This window comes from Polistes canadensis, unplaced genomic scaffold, assembly GCF_001313835.1.
Source record: "Polistes canadensis isolate GaletaPanama2010 unplaced genomic scaffold, ASM131383v1 scaffold_88, whole genome shotgun sequence".
NCBI lineage: Eukaryota > Metazoa > Arthropoda > Insecta > Hymenoptera > Vespidae > Polistes > Polistes canadensis.
In genome coordinates this window covers 453,501-474,606 of record NW_014569635.1, presented here as the reverse complement: position 1 = coordinate 474,606, position 21,106 = coordinate 453,501, and the positions used below count along the sequence as shown (strand labels likewise).

The 21,106-nt window shown below is 30.9% G+C and overlaps 2 protein-coding genes across 6 annotated transcripts; one reads left to right on the top strand and one right to left on the bottom strand.

Moving 5' to 3' along the window:
- The first annotated feature begins 3,109 nt into the window (after positions 1 to 3,109).
- LOC106786900 lies at positions 3,110 to 5,043 on the top strand. The gene is made up of 6 exons (XM_014748779.1): positions 3,110 to 3,479; positions 3,698 to 3,794; positions 3,877 to 3,911; positions 3,972 to 4,099; positions 4,182 to 4,321; positions 4,528 to 5,043. Exons 1-6 carry the CDS (start codon positions 3,326 to 3,328, stop codon positions 4,946 to 4,948), a joined length of 975 nt encoding a protein of 324 aa, XP_014604265.1. The 5' UTR covers positions 3,110 to 3,325; the 3' UTR covers positions 4,949 to 5,043.
- Positions 5,044 to 5,091: 48 nt separating this feature from the next.
- On the bottom strand, positions 5,092 to 20,782 carry LOC106786915 (MOB kinase activator-like 2). Of its 5 annotated transcripts, none has more exons than XM_014748805.1 (6): positions 20,555 to 20,782; positions 19,795 to 19,844; positions 6,394 to 6,648; positions 6,184 to 6,308; positions 5,845 to 6,072; positions 5,092 to 5,640 (listed from the first exon to the last, which is right to left on the bottom strand). In XM_014748805.1, the coding sequence occupies exons 1-6, from the start codon at positions 20,555 to 20,557 to the stop codon at positions 5,576 to 5,578; spliced, it is 726 nt and encodes a 241-aa protein (XP_014604291.1). In that variant the 5' UTR covers positions 20,558 to 20,782; the 3' UTR covers positions 5,092 to 5,575. The 5 variants fall into 5 exon arrangements, with proteins under 5 accessions (XP_014604291.1, XP_014604293.1, XP_014604292.1 ...); XM_014748807.1 differs by having other exon boundaries at positions 20,588 to 20,782; XM_014748806.1 differs by lacking the exon at positions 20,555 to 20,782 and having other exon boundaries at positions 19,795 to 19,981.
- Between the last annotated feature and the right edge of the window lie 324 nt (positions 20,783 to 21,106).

Sequence of the window (21,106 nt, the reverse complement as noted above, 5' to 3'; positions counted from 1 at the left end):
AAAAATACTTTATTATTATATACATATATATATTATTATATATATATATATATATATATTATCGTATACCTCTCTGTAATTATTTTATTATTCTGTAATATTTGTAAATACAAATGTTCTTGCCATTCTAAATAGAAATTCATTTGAAATACTTAGTCAAGAAAGATAGATTAATATGATCAAGATATTATATTGCAATTCTATAAAAAAAAAAAAGACAAAGTAATAAGATCTGTATTTGAAAATCTATATTGCAGATAACAAGTAAACTTATCAAATGAACAGATTATTAAACAATGTTACGGGTCTAGATTAATTGAAGTTATTTAGTTAACTATAAGTCAGAGATATGCATGAATATTATATGCAAATAAGAAACAGATTAATTACATTCATATGGCTGCACGGCCACAGTAAGATCTCACATTTTATTGCTTTACTGTGCCTTCGTTCATCTTATAATCTGACAACGGTAACAAAATCGTTATCTAATCTAGACCCTAGTTAAACGACATTGTTCAATACTGTTAAGATATATGTATATATGCATATACAAAAGTGCACATACACATAGATATATACTACACATACATACATGCAACACAAGTTAATTATAACTTTACTTATTAATATATAACATTTCGTTTCGTTCAAAACGAAAATTAAATTCTTATCTACGTGTAATTAATTGGAAGGATTTATATAAATGATATTTTCTCGATTAAAACAATAATCGAATGTGAAACGTGTTATTTAAACAAAAGTACGAAGGAAATTGACATTTGATTTAATATGATAATTAATTATAAAGAGATATATAAAAAAAACACCGAGAATTATGAAAAACTTGTTCATTTAAACTGTTATCGCTAGTTCATTAAATTATATCTTCATTATTGATTAAGATTGTATACCACGTAATGTAATTATCATTATATTATACCATTCAATATTTATTTGTACTTATAGAAAAAAGAACAAAAAAACTCCAATACTAATGATATTGTATTTACAAAAGTATATACAGATATGTCTTCAGAAATCTTTGTAAAAGAGAAGAAAAACTTTGGCATGCACAAAAAGCTTGCCAATCAAATTTTTATCTATTGAAAATAATACGTTGAAGAATTATCAATGTTAATGTAAATTAGAAAGATATGTGCTATTATTACAAATCTTGTAGAGGTTGTACTTAAAAACGCTATAATACTATATTTATATTTATACACGTGTATTAACGAGGATAACAAAAATTAGGTATTCTCACTAAAAATATTTGTTATACTGTGAATGAGAAACAAGAAAAGAAAAAGGAAACAAAAATATTCTATTATTTATGTAATAATATCTAAGATGGTGGTAATTGTAAAGACAAGAAAGAAACAAAGTTTAGAAGAAAATTTATAGTATTTCTAGCTCATTAGCAATTTTATGTTCACTTTTTCTTTTTTGTTTTCTTATAAACTTTTTATTATTAATATATTAATTAAGGATTAAAAAAATAATGCATTTGACTGAAATCAAAATTATTTCTTATACATTCCAAAAGTTAAATGTGTGTTGTAATCGAGTTATAGATGTAATAATTGTCTATCAATGCATTACGCCGAACATTTATTTTTAGAATATTCATTTTATCATGATTACCACAAATATTTGTTGTGGCGCTTGAGAATGGTTAAAAATGTAAATCATATATATATATATAGTAAGAATTTTCTTGATAACTCTTTTAAAATAAATTATAATTGTGAATGAAATAATACTACTTTGTAAACACCGAATTTCATCTATACTTATAATCATTTTGTACGATAAGTAAAAATTGTGTACACATAGTCGAAGAATCCAACACAATCGGAATAATCGTGTTAATTCTATTCAAGAATAATATAAATGATAATTCCGATATATCGAAAGAGTATTTTTATTAATTTCTTAATCTAGTAAGTACCATTGCGCTGTCGAAAATTTCAATGGAGGACAACTCAACAATAATATTTCTTTATAATGAAATATAACTAAAATATTGAAAATCTAGTATCGTAAACGTAGTAATTAATTAAACAGAAAGCAATATTATGCTGTACAAATGTTTCTTAAATATCTCTTTACTAATCGGACAGTGCCTGAGAATAAAATAGCAAGATTAAAAAATATAATAAGAAATAATTGTGCGTTATAAGTATGAAAAAAAATGAAACATAAGAGATAACAACTTTGGCACTGACTTAGAGATTATTATTTCAAACTTTTGCGACTGATTATTTTATGTAAATTCTGTATAGTTTTATCGCATACTCTTCATAGAGTTTACATAATAACATATTTGTAATTTTGCTGTTTCCATCCTAGACGAACACGTTAGGAAAACATTGAGCATGATACTCAATATATAACATAAATTTATATGATTTTTTACATTTTAACGCGCTTGTACAGAATCGCTAAGAAACATGTGTACAAAAATTGAAAATATACAAGTATATTTATCTTAAATTACCAACAAATTAAATATATACAATATATAACACACATACAAACACGTACGTGCGGTTTCAAATAAATATTCTCTATGTCAATGTAATTTAACTCTATCGTCGTGTATACACATGCATGCTTTAATATTATGCATTTTATCAAACCAGATATATATAATTAAAAACACCAAGTATCAAATTACTTCATATAAATATTTACATTTTATCTTTATGTAATATAAAATTATGTTCAGTTTTGTATGTTCTCTTTTCTAGTCTAGAGTTATTCTCATTATTATTATTATTAATATTATTATATATATTACTATCATTATTATTATTATTTAATAATAATTTAGATTTTGATTGAATATACCTAGATTCTTTTTTAAATTATATATATAAATAATTAGACATAATTAATTTTATATCAAAATGTTCGTAATGAGATATGTATTATATATCGTTAAGTATTTCAGCAAATCAATGGAGCGTAAGTTATTAATTCTGTATAAATAAAAAAAGAAAAACAACACGATGATATTTGATATATTTCATATAAAAAAGGGAAAGTAATATTTTTTTTATAATATAATTATTGTACAGAGATAAATAATTTATTTATTGATTTTATACAAATCACTTGAACGTTGTTAAATATTTTTCAAACGTCGCGCGGTTAGGTGGCGCACTACTACGCAGTTCAGTTTCGTTAATTGTCATTTTTTGACAATACAATTTTTGTGTTAATTAATGTTTAGTTTGAGTTCTAAGTTTTTCATATTGAATAAAAATATGTTTTTAATAATTAGTTGAAAAGAAAAGGAAAGGAAAAGAAACACAATATGACTTCGGAAGAAGAGTGTCCTTGTACGGATACGTCTGAACCTTCAAACCTAACATCTTTACGTACCGACATAAGTTCGATGATAAATTCTTACGAATCTTATGAAAAAATTAACAAAGAAGAGAACAAATCAATCGAAGAATCTCATCAAAGTATGACTAATATGGTACAATTAAAATGAAAGTCGATAACATTAATAAATTATACGAATCCAATATGGCGGATATGAAGTTATACGGCATATCAATTTTATTTATTTTTTTTTTTACAAGGAATATATTAGTCACTAAAATACAAAAAAAAAAAAATGTTTATAATAGCAAACCAATATATCAGATTCGATTAAAATATGTTTCTTTTTATTTTATAGAGCCTGTAATTAATCAAGAATCGCAAGAAATAACAAATCATCGAGAAATAAGGCAATGCGAGCCTGTGATACCTTGTTATTGTCATGCCCAAAGAATGTAATATATATACGTACCTGTGGTAATATTAACAAATAAATGATCAAAATTTGGAAACAAATTGATGTTAATCTTTTTTTAGCAGTGGTTGTATATTACCAGCAAAATATACTAAAGGCAAGTATATCACAAATGTTTTATCTTTAAAGTTATTTTTTAAGGAATCTCTTTTCACAGATGATCGACGCAGACGTCGTTCGTTTTGGTCTCGTTTCCGTTGCAAATGGTCTTATAAAAAATATCTCCACGATAGAAGTCGATCTTACGAAAATAAATTACAACGGGGAAATACGTTTTACGAAAAGGTTCGATTTAATTAATTTATAATACAATTGTTGACGAAAAATTAAACGTTGTTGAAAAAAATGTATAACCTCATTTTTATAGCCTTCGAGTAAAATTACAAATGATCACCCGAAAATGAAGATCGAAGAAAGAATGAAATTTCAAGGAGACAAATTCCAAGATAAAAGAAAAAATCTCGTTGAGAGAATCGACATTTATTACTTCGATCATGGAAATTCTGCGTAAGATTTGAATTTTATTTGAATTTGGCGCCTATAGCGCGTCACTTGACGCAATCGGTAATACGTAGTTCAAGTTTCGTACTCTTTTCGTCGACATTTAAAAATTGTATAATTTAAATTTCTTTAATTTTAATTTACATTAGAGAGATAAAAAAAAAATCAACATAATGAATAAATAAATGTTATTTTTTGTTTCGTGTTACTAGATATTATCGAACAACGGATTCACCACCGATATTAATGACAGAGAAATGTGCTGAAAAAACTGATCAAGCGGCGACACGTTTTTGGGCTGAAATATTTGGCACGATTCACATAGGAACAGCATTTTTAACAGCTTTTATTCTACAATTCATAAGATTCATACTGTTCAGTCTTATACGTCCATTGACTGTTGGTATATTGCAATTATTTGCAGACTATTTCATGAAGCCTCTACTTTCGATAATATTTAACGCATTGATACAACCGATTTTAATACTCTTATACAATATAGCAACATCTATCAAAGACCTTAGCGAGCCATTGGCAGAAGCAATTGGTTTATTTTTAAGAGAGATAGCTAATCTTTGTAGATCTATTAGAATAATCGAGATAAAGTATGATAATAAGAGTTCTCCTACTTGAACGTGAGAAACAAATCATTGAAACGTATGTCAATCGGCATACCGAATGAGGATAATTTGGAAGAATTTTATTACGGCCAAAGGATTTACAACAAGTCGATCAAACGGTTACGATGATCGTTTCAACATGAAAATAACAGGATGTTGCCTTAACACCAGGTATATATTTGGTATTACTCTCTTTAACTTTACAATATTCTTATTGGTTCATTTATTTTTTTACGGAACAAATGATCTCTCTTATATTTCGTCAACTAATTTTCATCAATATAATCATTAATGAATTGATCATCTTCTTCTTTCTTCCCTTCTTCCTTTCTCATATATATCTTATCGTTATTAATAAATTATGTACAATCTCACAAACAACAAACGGAGGAACCTAATTACATCATTGTAGTTGTAGTTCTCACACTTCGCTATTTACAGGTACTACTTGGTTTTTACAGAATCGCTTCACTTTTTCTGTGTATACTTGTGTTTGTGTATGTGTGCATGCGTGTAATAAGTGTAATCTTTTTCCTTGTAAACTTTCTTTCACGTATATCCTATTTTTAAGAAATCAAACAAACGCCTATCGTCACCTACTCTCAGGAACTGCAACCTCTGGCATGCTGTGCATTGTGATCTAGCTGTTTGTGGTCGGAGTCTCCTGGATGGCTAAAGTTTGCGAAGGCGTGGATGATGAGTCACCTAAACAATAACAATAATGATAATAAATAAAGCATATAAAACGATCGTTTGACTATTTTATGGATTGTCTTTAAGTAAGTGTTATTACGTAATTCTAAATCTAATCAGGCAAATCTGTCCCTCTTCTTGTTTTTAATATTTTCAGATAAAATTTCTGATATATATTATGTGCTTGTGTACGTGTCGAAGATGAGATAATTTTACCCAAGAGAGCAGCCTCTAAGTCTCCTAGGATTTCCGTTTCCTTGGGATCGATAAGATTGAAGCGTTGATTAAGGAGAGTGAGGTGAGCGAATACACAATTGAGGTGAGCATGCAACCCCAAGAGTGCCACCTCTCGGAAGTGGCAGTGGTAAATGTGTGCCACCACGTGGTACAGTAGCCGCAGGATCTTACGCACTATTGATTCGAACGAACTTGGAAATTCATTCGCTGGAAAACAAATGACAAACGCGAATTAATTAACGTATATACTTTTCATATACTTTAAATATATATTTGTTCGCGGATAAATTAACGGCCTGTACCATCCATCCAGCTTACCATATTTAGTAGGAAATATAGTTTCATCGCTAACGGTGCGTTGTGTAAATGTCATAACATAATCTATATACTGTGGCGCTGCTACCCTCGTTTTTTTACCTTTTTCGTCAAACCATAAATACGTCCTGCGAAAGGATACATTTTTCTTGTTGTTTTATTTAATAATTAAATATATTAGTTATATATATAGAATTAGATGAAATATACCACCTCAGGCCGGGACCAGTCATATCTGGGCAACCAGTCATAGTGCAAAATTCAGATATAGTGCCATAAACGAGATTAATATGATCGAACAGTGCGAGGGTATGTGATGCCAACCACTCGTTATAATCCAAACCGGGTGGCAGATCAACTAGCATCCTTAAATCCAACTCGGGCAGCTGTCTTTCTAAAGCCGCCTCCTCCAAATAGAGTTTAGGATCTTCTGTAGTACCCGCATCTTTCTCCTTTCGTCGGGCTTTTCTGAAATCATTACCATCACATCCATTTCGATTATTCATTCATCAAAGTTATCTTTTTACTAACATTTATTTTTTTTTTCCTTTTATTTTTTTCTTCTTTTTTTTTTCTTTCTAATGAGACGATTCAAATCTACAGGTAAACGAGCGGCATATACAAATTCTGTCTATGTGAAATCGGAAAATGATAAAATAACAATCAAATTTTCTGTTTTTCATTGTAGTGTGTGTGTGTGTGTGTGTTTGTATGTTAACAAAATATGAATTAATATTTTTTTAAATTTCATTTTAGGTGTTACGGACACAAAAGCACAACGTAGGATAATCTTGATAAATTTTATTATTACTTGTGTTTAAATACAATGAACACATTATGGCGAACGATATTTATTTTGTAATATTATATAATTAATAATATAATAATAATAATAATAATAATAATAATAGTTTAAAGAGAGACGAAAACATTTCTCGATATGCTTATATTTTAAATCGAATTTATAACCGCGCCATTTTTAATTACGGACACCATGTTGTTTTCTTTTAACCAATCGAACGACGTAGGTGTAAGAGTGTTTTAACGATTCCCATTGGTCATCGTAAAATGCAAATTTATCACATGCAAATTTATGAGTAGTGAAATTAATATTTGTTCACGTCTACGGCAGGCCAAAAGTACATATACATACATACATATATGCATACATACGTATTATGTACATACCAGATGAAGATTAATAAATTTTATGTGGTTTATTATTGTTCTTTTTCTAAAGAAAAAAAAAAGCGCATGCCGCAGTCAGAATAAGCCACATTCCTTAAATTGGTATAATGGCACAGTATGACGTCACAAAAAGATGAAACAAAATAAACTTGGCGTTTCTCGACCCCCTTTCTCTTTCTCTCTTTCTTTTTATTTTTATTTTTCATTCGCGCAAAAAAGCAAAAGCCATGTCAACTGATAAAAATCATTTATCTTTCTTGTATTTTGTTTTAATTTGCGCAAATAAATTTGGCGCGGCAAATTGGCAAAATGTAAAAGAAGAAGCGCAGCAAAATGGCGACGAGGAAGACGAAGGACGAAGACGAAAACGAAAACGACGATGACAACGACAACGACGATGACAACGACAACAACGACGACGACGATGACGACGATGACGAAGAGGATTATTCGATTGCTTTGGCCGCCATGCAAAAGTGAAATAACATAATTGACATAGAAATAAAATTTTGGCGCACATATTCGCAGGACATAAAAAAAAGAGCAAATATACATATATATATATATATACGGACATATATATATATATGTAGACATTTATAAATATGATATATATTTATGTGTATATGGGTAGACGTTTTCTAAAGAAACGCTTCGATCCTTTTTAGTTATTGGAGAGATATGAGATTGGCTTACAAGATCGTTCTTTTCAAGATCAGTACGTTGAAATTTATTATTTTAATAATAATAATAATAATAATAATAATCATCATCATCACCATCATCATCAGCAATATCGAGTTGATAACCACTGACTTGAAAAAGAAGGCTCTTATATAAATTTTTTAATTTAAAAATGCGTGTATTTATATTAAGTTGATCACCACTGGCTCAGAAAATAATATTTGTCATATATATATATATATATTTTTTTTTTTAGATCTCGTGCATTCGAAGCGTCTCCCACCGTCCTTATTTTTTTGTATTGTTTTGTTATTTAGTCAGGCCATCTAAAAGAAGAAGAGACACGATCGTTCGGACTGGACTCACGCGACGAGCTCGCCGAAGAGCCTGATTTTCCTGTGGCAGGTGTCGAGAAGGGAAAGTCGGGAAGATGAGCTTGCTGGGGTAGTTGTTGTTGTACTATTACTACCACCACCACCACCACCACCACCGTAATGAACAGGAGTGGCAGGTGCTGACATCGTCGATGAGGACGATGATACACCTGAAGTTACGTTGTTTCCCTCCTGATGGAGTACAACTCGAGCAGGTGAACGTAACATTGTCCCTGTGGCCGACGTCACCGTAGTAGCCGTTATAGTAGCTGCCGAGGATGACCTCTTCGGCGGGCCACCGACGATACCACGGAGGACGTCGTGGCCAAGGATTTTTTCACGTACACTCGGTATGCACCAAATCTTGATTGATTAGTTCTCATTGAACCCCTATGTAGCTTAGAGCGACTGACGACTTACGCCAATTGCTCGAGCTCACTTCGAGGTTCTTATCTTTTAAAAAGGATTTTTAATATATCCCTCCCTTTTTTTTTTTTTTTTATTTATATTTATATTTTATATATTATATTTGAAATAAGATTTAATTTTTTGAATAATTTTATTATTTAGGGTCGATGCAAAAACAAGAGTTTCAATAAGTTCGTAAGTCTTTCATAGTATCTTCTTCTTGATCTTTTATTATTTCCTTCGGCCATATTTGTTGATTACTCTTCTTTTTTCTTTTTGTTTTGCTTTTTTTCTTCCGTTAAGATTAATAAAATTTTCAAGGCCTTTGGATTGTTTTGAAAATGAGAAGAAGTCTAAATCATTTTCTCAATCTATTATTTTATATCTTTCTCATTTCTTTTCCCTTTTCTTTTTTTTTTAGGTTAGGATGCTTTTCCAATTGTCTGGATTCACGCCAAAACAGTCTTCCTTCTCTGAGATATTACCACGCTACACCACTGACGTAGAGAACTATTCTTCTCTTCTTTCTTTGTATTTTTATTTATTAGAATTTTTTATTTGGATGCCATTTGGGGGCTTAGATCGATTGAACTTTCACATTAAACGTTTTTTTATTATTGTTACCATCAACATCATCATCATCATTATCATTATCATCATCATCATCATCATCGTCGTCGTCGTCGTTGTTGTCGTCATCGTTATTATTATTTTTCAGATTCAACTCGAAAGTACAAAACGTAGACAGCTGAGAGAAAGATTTGATTGAAATTGAAATTGTTAATATCAACGAATCGAAGAAAATAAGAACAAGAGAGAAAGAGAAGAGGATACCAAGGTTAAGGAAAATGTTAGAGCAAAAAATTGACGAGTTAAACAAATTTTTAAATATATATATATACTAGGAGAAATAGAAAAAAGGAGAATATTTTATTCACTCGTTAAAAAAAAATCACACAAAAAAGAAATAAATTAATAATAAAAAGACACGTAAAAGATAAGAGGAGGAGGAGGAAGAAGAAGAAGAAGAAGAAAAAGAAGAAGATGATCGGTACCGAGCACCAACAAAATTGAATGTTCTCAACGTCTTTGAGACAACGAGAGACTGACGTCCCTCGTGGAGGCTTCGTGTGCGACTGCCGAGAAAGATAGAGAGAGAGAAAGGGAAGAAAAAGGGAGAGAGAGAGAGAGATTCGACGCGTACCAGTTTTGGTCCTACACTGCATCGTGACGCCGCGATTCTGCAGCGAATGCTGGAGGAATATTCCCGGAAGATCCAGAAAATATATCATTTCATTATATTTTACAAAGAAGAATATAAATAAATCTAATTTAGTCAAAAGAAAATAAGAAAGATAGATATTAAAAATGAAAGAAAAATCATGTTTGAAAACTAAATACACACATTCTACATATTTTCTATATAAAAAATTCAAACAATATTAAACCAATCATCTATCTATATAATTAGAAAACAAAAGTTAGACGATCAATGAAAAGTATCAAAAAAGAAAAAAGAAAGAAAGAAAAGATAAACAATTATAGGAAAGTATAGTACAATCATTGGCAACGAATTTTCTTTTGAATTATTTGTTATGACATATGATATATGTAATATGCCGTTGAAGGGGTATATTTAAGGGATGAATAAAAAGGGCGGATGAAAGGAAAGAAGGGGGTGGTTAAGGTGGGGGCAAGAGAGCGGCAATGCGACGGTGGTTGCGCCGCCAATGGATCAGCTGTGAAACCGGCAACTCAAGTCAGCTGACTGTTCGGCCCTTCCCCACCTACCCTTCTCCTTCTCTTTTCACAGTCTTCTTGTACACATTGCGAGAGAGAGTCTCTGCGACAATCAATATTCCGCTCTGCCCCCGCAAATCAATTCTGCGACGCTCTTTCAACAATACCGGCTATTTTTTTCTCTCTCTCTCTCTTTATCTCTTTTAAAATATTTCTTAGAATAATATATATAAGTATATGAGTATGATTTATGCATGGAATAAAATTGGAAAGTAACAGAACAACACGTCAAATGTAAGATAATTCGAAATTTCATTTACAATCTAATTTATAATCATATAACATTGTTAACACATATGTAAGCTTTTTGGGGGGGTAGTGTTTCGAGCCAAACTTTTTATGCGAAAACCGAGAAGATTTCGCGGCTTTTGTTTCAATCGTATTACAATTAGGAAAAAGGAACGCTGATATATAACTTTGAAGATAAATAATATTTTTATATCAAAGAAGTTTTGATAATTGTTATAAATTAACTTGATCACATTATAATGTGTATATACCTTTTTCAAATTCAATTATCCAGATGTTTTCAATCTAATGTGATATGTAGCTATATTTATATTTAAATATATGAAAATCTCAATTAAGCATATATGTCATTAGACGCGCGAATATTTTAATTAGAAAAAAAAAATAAAGAAGAAGACCCCACCCCAATTTGAAAAGGATTGATAGGAAGATTTAAATATGGCGCCTATTTCTTTTTTTTTTTAAAGAGGGCGTGGTACGCGTCACGTGATTATCTCTACAACTTCTTCCTCATCGATTATTCGTTCGATATTCGACAATTTTTTTGATTTATATTTTCTTCCTTAAACAATGAGCAACAGAATAATTATCTATGATTGTTAATTCAAGAAGATAATTATCGTTCCTTTACGTGAAAAAAAGATATATAACTTAATCTATTTTTAACCTATATATATATCTAACAAACAATATACATTATTTTATACGAAGAGGATGAAAGAAAAGAATCAAATGATGGGGGAAGGGAAAGAAAAACAAAAAAAAAAAAAAAAAAAAAAGAAGAAGTAAATAATATCGAGTTGAATGGAAAGTGAAGATCCTGTGTTGGCGCCAGGACTCAATCGAACTTGTTTTCCTTTCGAGCAGCTAAAGGATTACGAGAGAAATAAAGAGAGAAAGAAGAGAAGAGAAAAGAAGAGAAGAGAAGAGAAAAGAAAATAAAAGTCGATCGATGTTAGGGGAATGGCGCCTTCCTGGCGCCTCTCTTCATCACCCTCGAGACATTATTTCGTCCTACACGTTTGTTTACAAGCGTCATTCTACTCTACCACAATTTTATCTAAATCGTTGATGCATTCAACCGTTAAAAGACTATTCCCATCGTTTTCGTCATATTTCCTTTCAAACAACTGCTATTTTCCCCATTGATCTCGCTAGGGACATCATCTTCATTTCTACTCTATTTTATTCTATACAGGAAACAGACACACACATATATAGAGGATTTAGTTACTTTCTTTTCCTCATCCCAACTCTCTATTTTCTCTTTCACAACCCTTTTCTTTTTTTTTTTTACTCACTTAGATCGATTTCACGTCTTCGTGATTCTTTTTCTTATATTTTTCTTCTTTTTTTTTTTTTTTCATTTCTTCTTTTTCTTCTTCTTCTTCTTCTAAGCGTATATTTATTATTAATTGACTCGTGTTCCTCAAGGGTTTCATCCTTTTTGTCATAAAGGTTACTTAGAAAAGGTTTCCTTGTTCGAAGGACAAGACCGGTATTAATTTACTAGTAGGATAGAGAAATTAGAAAATAAAAAAAAATAACGAATAGAAAGTTGGTTCTCATCGTAATCTCAATTATGAGATAGAAGTACACGTTTATGCATTTGTTATGACGAAAAGAATGTAAATTAAATGTTAGGAACAATTTTTTTTATTTTTTAATATATATGTATATATATTTTATGTGAAGAAAGTTACATTATCGACTGAGTTGGAAGTCGAGGTAAAACCATTTAATTAAGTCAAGTGTACCTGCTACCAGTAACAAAGTAAAAATCCTTGAACAAAAACAAACTTTTCTTGCCTAAAGAAATTGTTATATATATATATATATATAAATTATCTACTTTTTTTTTTTTTTTTTTTGGTACGTAGATGAGAATTTTCCATACCGTGAAAGTTTTCGTTACACTCTCACGATCGTCAAGATATCTCGAGAAAGTAATCAAAGAAAACCATGACTCGAACGACAACACAATAATAACGAAAGTGGGTCTTCTCTCTTTCTCACTCACTCTCACTCCCTCTCTTTTTCTTTCTCTTTCAATAAACACATCGACGAAAATCGGTAGTGAACTATACTTTTAGTATATTTAATTGTCCATAAGAGAGAGAGAGAGAGAGAGAGAGAGATGATTATATAAAAACCAGTTAGTCTAATTTCGATGCCAAATTCCTGACAATGACAAATCGTTTGAGATGTTTATTCCATTGCGAATTATCACGATATTTCGTTAAATTAGAAAATTTTGAATTTGCCGCGTATCGATAAGGGACTTGCAGATGTCACGTGACTACGAGAAGTTACTTGACCACTACCCCGTGTATCGCGGGAAATTTCAAAATAAAATCTATCGAATATTTTTCAATTTTTCAATTGATTATTTTAACGTTAACAAAGACAAATATTATAATAATAAATGTCAATTTTGGCAAAGATTGAAAAGATAAGGTGGTGTTAACAAGAGCGAAATATGTTTTAAAGCAATGGCTCCTTCTTCTCCTCTCGCTCTCGGGGCCAAATATTGACTTAACCTTAATCATTGAACATATCATTGGCGCCAAGTAAGATTTCTAGACGACGTAATAATACTGCGTCATCTACGTAAATATATATCTGAGACAATGATTCTACGAAATTTATTGATGTTGATAGGTTACGTTATTTTCTTTTTTTTTTTTTTCTCCTTTGATTTTTATAGGAACAAAGAATAACATCGATCACAACAGGAAAAACCGATTCGAATTGAAATAATATTCTTGCTGATTTTCTCAATAATTATATAAATACTATTCCTATATATATATTCGCGATATACGTACATGTATAAAAAAAAAAGTAAGCCTTTAAAATTTTCCATTATTTTTATCGAGAAAAATAAGTTAACAAGTTAAACAAGAAGTTGATTTGATTAAACACGTACGTTACGGAGATAATTTTGCGAACACACAATAAAGTATCTAATCAGATGTAAATAAGTACGATATTAAGACAATAATTCAAACAATATTTTTTGTCTCTTAAGCAAATTAAATTTCTTCGTCGACGAATTTTCGCATTTGAACGACCTTGAGATCTTCCAACGCACACGCGCGCGCGCGCCCGTATGCACATGATTAACACGATTAGATATACACACACAATCAGTCAGATATCTCGACATTTTTGTTTAATATCATCATTTCAATTCTCCGAATTTCTATTATCGAGATATAGCGATAAGTAGAAATCAAGAGAGAAAAAAAATGAAACGAAAAGAAAAAAGAAAAAAAAAAAAGGGAATACATTTGAATTATCGGTTGTCCCCGCGATAATAATTTAATTTAAAAACAGAGATAACTATATAACCTATAAATCGGTAAACTCATTGGTGGTTGGTTGTGGTATTTGTCGCGTGATTGGCCAAACAAAAATTAACACAAATGAATAATAATAAATAAAAAGGAAAAAGATTGGGATGGAGAGAGAGGAACCAAAAAATGTTAAAGGACGATCGGTAAAGAAGACTATCACGGTGACCGACCGAGTCGAAGAAGAAGAAGAAGAAATAGTTGGCGAGGTGGAGGGGAGAGGATAAAGGCAAAGAAAAAGGGGGAGGGGAGGACTGACCTGCAGAAGCACGTGACCGTGTCCTCGACATCGATGGAGAGCGAAGGGTCGATGGCGGAATATTTGAGGACCTTTCTGCTTCCAAGACCGAACATAAGGGCGACGAATGAAGAAAAGCAACAACTACGAAGTCGTTGCTTTTATTATTCGAAGTAAATTTAAATACCCCGAACGTTTCTTTTTCAGTTGAAAGAAGAAGGGTCAAGCGAAGAGAATTAGATTGACGAAAAAGAAGAAGAAGAAGAAGATGATGATGACGAAGAAGAAAAGGAAGAAGAAGAAGAAGGAAGAATTAAAAAAAGGGGTATAGGAACGATTCCGGTTGGTCCTCCGACCAACGTTCACCGCGTACGACACAGCAACGAAACGCAGACTGACGTAGCCGTTCTCCAAGCGTTCGCCAGGTACCACTACCACTACCACTACTACTACGCTACCATCACGATTTCCTCTCGTTCGAGGAGAGGAACGCCTATCTGACGCCTTCTATATACTCTCTACCAACACGATCATCAGTTTTATGAAGAAAGAGAGAAAGAGAGATAGATAGAAGAAGAGTCAGGTGGGTGATGTATGTATTTGTTTCTTTTATGTATACTCTCCACGTATACACGTATGTGTGAGGCTTCGTTTTGTCGAGAGAACAGCAGTAAAGAATCTCTTTTTTCCTATTTCAGAGTTCAGAAAATCTGTATGTGTGTAATGTACACATCTTTACCTAACTAGAACTATAATGCAATTAACCAGAAGTCGTCTCTATCTATCTATTCAGCTATCTATCTATCTATCTATCTATCTATCTATCTATCTATCTATTTGTCTCTCTCTTTCGATGAAACCAAACAAGTTCTTGTACAGGAAAACAAGATCTTATACTTTTCCAATACTACTTCTTTTCTTTTTGTTTTTACTATGAAATCATTTATGTCACGATGCAACGCTGATCCGTAAGTATTGTAAGAAATAAAGATAAAAGATCATTATTGGCGAAAAAGTTGATTGCAATTTTATCGTATAAAATAATATAATAAATATTACTCAACGTAAAAAATATAAATGACAAAATTAAAATGGAAGAAAAGTTAGAAACGATTTTTATCGCGGTCGGAAACAAAGTGTTCTTCTTTACCGACAGATCGTCTCGGCAAATACTACATTTACAATTGGTGTTATTTTAAGGTTAGTGTTCTTACGGTACATGCGTAAGTATAAATTAATAAATGTATGCGTAACTTTTTTTTTCTTTTTGATATCGCAAATATTTACCAAAAAAAAAGAAGAAAAAGAAATTATCGCAATATATAAGAATTAACGAGACAATTTTTAAATTTGTTATAATTTTAGAAAAAGAAATAATTGATATTATACGATTTCAATATGGCGAAGGACATATGTAGCAGATCGACGACCTAATGTCTATCCCCTCTCCAACCCTCTTGAAGTCTTCAATACACGAAAAGAAGAATTTACGTAAAGTTATGTTTCTCATAAGCGCGCGAGTTGATCTTTACCGAGGTCGATTATTTTTGTCATAGTCGCACACGTTTAGTTCGCTTGCAAAATGACGTTTATCCATTCACGAATATCCTTGCCAAGAAAATGGCCGACATTATACACGGTTTGTGAAAAACTGGCGCATAAAAGGGATAACGAGGTCGGTTATGAATGTCACGGAAATGTGACGATAATCTCAGTCCTTTTGTATTCCTTAGACGTGACTCGAGAAACAGATCATCCTTAATAAGACATTTTTATTCATTTACTCTCTTGTAAATTACAGTATACAGTGAATCATAAGAGTATATTCGTAAACCACCCCTCTGCCCCCACTGTAAATTTGAAATAATTGATATTTACTTGTAATGAAAACTTTCATAATTCTCCTATATATAGAATTACTATTTTAGAATTATTCAACTTTCAAACTGATTGCAGAAAAAGATTTTATTCTTAAAGAAATATATATATATATATATAATTTTATCTATAAATGATAATAAAAATTGGTCTCACAAGGATATTTGTATCTACATATGATAAGATAAAAATGCAATTATTATTATTTTTTTTTGAAATAATACTTGATTGAACTTCTTTTGCAGTTTATATTTTTCAGACTATTGGGTATACTTTAGTGAGACCTAGTTTTTTTGCATCATTCATGTAAAATTCATATCAATTTTACAAGTTGAATAATCCTAAAATAGGTTTACGTGTATAAGAATTCGGAAACATTGCGTTACAAGCAGATATCAATTGTTTTAAATTGACAGTGGGAGTAGTAAGAATATTCCTGTGACTCACTGTATATAATTTCAAATAAGAAACTTACATTTCTATTAATTATAATACTAATCTATATAATATGTTTCTTATTTTAATATAAAGGAAAAACGAAACTTCCGATATCAAACCACAACTACAATATGCGATAATAATACTTATCAATTTAAAAACGATAACACGCATATAAACTATTAGTAAAACCTACATTTGTAAGTGGAAAACCGCGATAAATGTTATCGCAAAAAGGTGAACACGGTTGGGTATACTTTATGCTTTTTCGTACTTGAGATATTTCCCTACCATTTTTAATGTTTAAATGGTCTCTCACACATATATTTCTCTATTTTTAATTGATTTAAAAAAAACAAAATATTATATCGAAGTATAAATAATTTATAACACACTTGTGTATTTATATATATATAAAATAAGAATTCATAATTCATTAATAAAATGTTTTCTATGTTATTTTTGGCCAAATACAATATATATGTGTAAGTATGATAAATAAAAACAGGAAGAGAAGAAAGACACGTGTGTGATTCATCGAGGAAACCTATCGTACACCTCGAAAAGACTTCACTAGAATGTGAGTCATCGTTCTCTTCTTCGGTTTCGAGCTAACGAACACACCGATTCTTTACTTTCTATGTTTTTACAATTACTCGAAAAGAGAACACAATTTTTTATAATTAAAATAAATTCTTTCTTTATCCTTCATTATACTTTTTTCTTTCTCTTGTAGTCGTTAAAAGAGAATAAAAAAAAAAAAAGGAAAAAGAAAGAAGAAAAAAACAAAGAGGAAGAGAGAGCACGTATATATGTGTGCGTGGGCGTACGTATAGGTTTCTCGCGCATGCGCGCCATTGAAGAAGAAAACGTTTCGCAACGCGAATGCGTATTATATCGTTCTCGTTGTTCTCTTTAATGGTAACCAGTACTTTATTTATTTATTAATGTTACCACTCAAGTTTGTATTATCTTTTATTAGATGTATATGGAAGAAAATCGATAATATAGATCGACTTTTGAATTAATCGTAACGATTGATTACTTTTAGGTTATATACCGTTTGATTTAATATGAATTTAAATATAAAAACTTCCTATATAATAATAGTAATATATTCGCGTAATATTGGAATAATATTTTAAAGTAGGACAAAAATATGTTTGAGAATCTTTAATATGCGTTACATATATACGTCCCTCAGATATCCTACGTAAATATAAGAAGCTTTCTTTTTTCGTCCAACGAGGTGATGTCTCGGAGGCGTTAAATCAATAAAAGATTCGCCTTGACTAGGACAATGGTGTAACCAAACGAAATAATCATTATTCCAGTGCCTATCTCTATTATAAAATTACAAAAAAACATATTAACTTTCTTCGACGTTGAATTTTTCGCGCGCTTTTTTCCCATTTTTAAATTTCGCGCCGAAACATCAACAACAACTAGAGTCATTTCCCTTCTACTCCCTCGTCCACGAATTAAAATAATTTCTACCAATGAAATTCGTTTAATATTAAACAAATTATATCGCTCCTATTGGACAAATAAATTATCGCGAATTCTAATAACGATTAGAAAATGTAAATGAATAATTATACGAAAATAAATGAAAACTTTGATATAGAGAAAAACAAAATTTTGAAAAAAAAAGCCAACGTTTAGGATGTGTATATGTACTAGTAATCCAATGACACTGAGACTTTCGTTCAAGCTTTGTTGATAATTTAATAATAACACGTTCGATGGAAATAAGATTAATGTGACTGTATCTTAGGATCGTTATACACACAGTTACATGGTATTAATATATTAAATTTAAAAATCTTTCTAAATATATACGTAATATCCCTTTTCGTCATTTTTATTTAAATAATTAACATAATCGCGAATAGAATAATGTTTTGAATTTTCTTATTTGTTTTTTTTTCTTGTCATCCATTTAAAAGAAAAAGAAAAAAAGAAAAAGATAAAACGTAAGATTTATTGACGAAAAAACGATCGAAAGGTTTACGTAAGTCCGTTAACAGGTAAACACACTCACATACATATAGAGAGGCGCGCGCGCGCGCGTACACACACCCGCAACAAAATAGTCTTTTCCGTTCGTACATACATCGATAACTCGGCAGGAATGAGGAGGGGAAGAAAGGGGAGTCAGGGAAAAGGAAGGCTCGCGCAACATATTCAACATTTTGTCTTTTGCACATTTAAACTCTGCCTCGTCATCGTCGTTAATCCGCCATAGAAAATAAAAGATATTTCTTTTTTAAAGTTACTCTTTTTTTTTTTTTTTTTTTTTTATAATTATGTTAATGTCAACGAAAATAAGAATTCAATATTATATCCATATAGACGGAAAATGAGATATTATTCTAAAAATAAAGAAAAAGAAAAAAAACCAAGAAATTATATATAAATGTGTTGTTAGGTACGTTGCCGGTTGAATTCGTTGGACCACCGAAGTCAAATTGCTATTCAAACATTGTAGAACGAACGAAACATTGTAAAAAAAACAAAAAGAAAAAGATAAAATAATAACTTAGGATAATATTTAAAAGTAATTTCTCAAAATAAATTCGTTAATTTTTTCACCCCTCCCCCCTCATAAAGTTCTAGAACGATTCACCAAATACAAAATACAAAAATACGAAAGGTAGATAAAAAAAAAAAAAAAGAAAAGATAAAAGTGAAAGAGAAACACAGAGGTTAGGAGAGCCATTGATCGGGAATAATCTTTAAATACATACATCGAATATCATCATTGTTACCACTACCATCACCATCACCGCCACCATATCATCATTATCATCATCATCATCATTATGAAGATCATCACCCTTTTATCAAACTTTTGCCTACATAAACGTATATAAGAATTCCTGTCACAAAGGGTATATATATATAAATATATATGTATGTATATATATATATATATATATATATATACAAAGGTGATAGAAACGGTTTCATTGTCATTTTTGTTTGAAAACTAACTTACCCCATAAACCAATCCACGGTATCGCGGAGATACTCGGGTAACCTATCCAGCTTGGATGATTTTCAGGTGGATCACAGTGTCGAGAGGGTGAAAGTAGCGCGAAGGAGAACGGAGAAAAACAAAATAAATTCACTATCTCCTTCTCTCTCTCTCTCTCTCTCTCTCACTCTATCTTTCTTTCTCTCTTTCTTATATATATATATATCTTTCTTATATATATATATATATGCAATGTATATGTATATATATATGTATATATGTATATATATATATATATATATGGTAGTTTCTTTCTCCCTCTATCTATCTCTTTCTTAGCGTATAATGCCACTTTTCCTCCTCCTCCACTAGCGGCAGCAGCAGCAGCAGACGGCGCACGTTTCGCGATCTCGCGAAATCTAACATGGCGGAGGTCCTCTATTGTCACCTGTTCCCGTCATGCCTCGCTAGCCCTCACGACAAATATTTGAGCTAAGGGCTGAACGACGACGACGACGACGATGTCAACGACGATTAACTTAATGCACAACGATCACTTTTTCTTTTCTTTTCTTTTTCACCTTTTTCTCTCTCTTCTCTTATTCTTCTTCTTTTTCTTCTTCTTATTATTATTTTCTTTTCTTTACTTTTCTTTTTTCTTTCTTTCTTTCTTTCTTTATTTTTTAATCATCGATATTCTTTGATAACATAGACACTAAGAAAGGAAGAAAGAGAGAGAAAGGGAGAGAGAGAAAGAGAGAGAGAGAGAGGGATAACACACCATACACTAAAATTCACGGTTCGTCGAACAGACCTAATCGTTTTGTTTGTTTATTTTTTTTTCTATTGATGTTGTTTAATCCATTAGTTTTCTATCGTATTCATTAATATTTTTATTGGTTCGTTCTCTATCAACACGAAGATAACCGAGGCAAACTTGACTTGCCACTTACAGCTGATCATACGAATCTTCTCTATCGCTTTCCTCGTATCAGACTGAACTGTTCGCTAGAAACGCCACCAGAATGCGCCATGTTCGCAGGCGATCGTTCTGCCATCTATAAAAATACATAACCGCGTATTTCAAATATTCTCTCGATGATCGATCCTTCTTTAGATTCTTTTTTCTAATTCGTTTATTTATATTTGTGCATACATTTCTTTTCATTTTTTTTTTTTATTTACAATTTCGTCATTGTTTTTTCCGCGTGTTTCAGAAGATTATTTTTTATTTAAAAATAATTTATATCAGCTAGCGTTGATTATTAAATGCACCAAACTCATTGATACAAAAAATAGTATGGTCGTTCTTAAAAATTGTTTATTTTCTTAC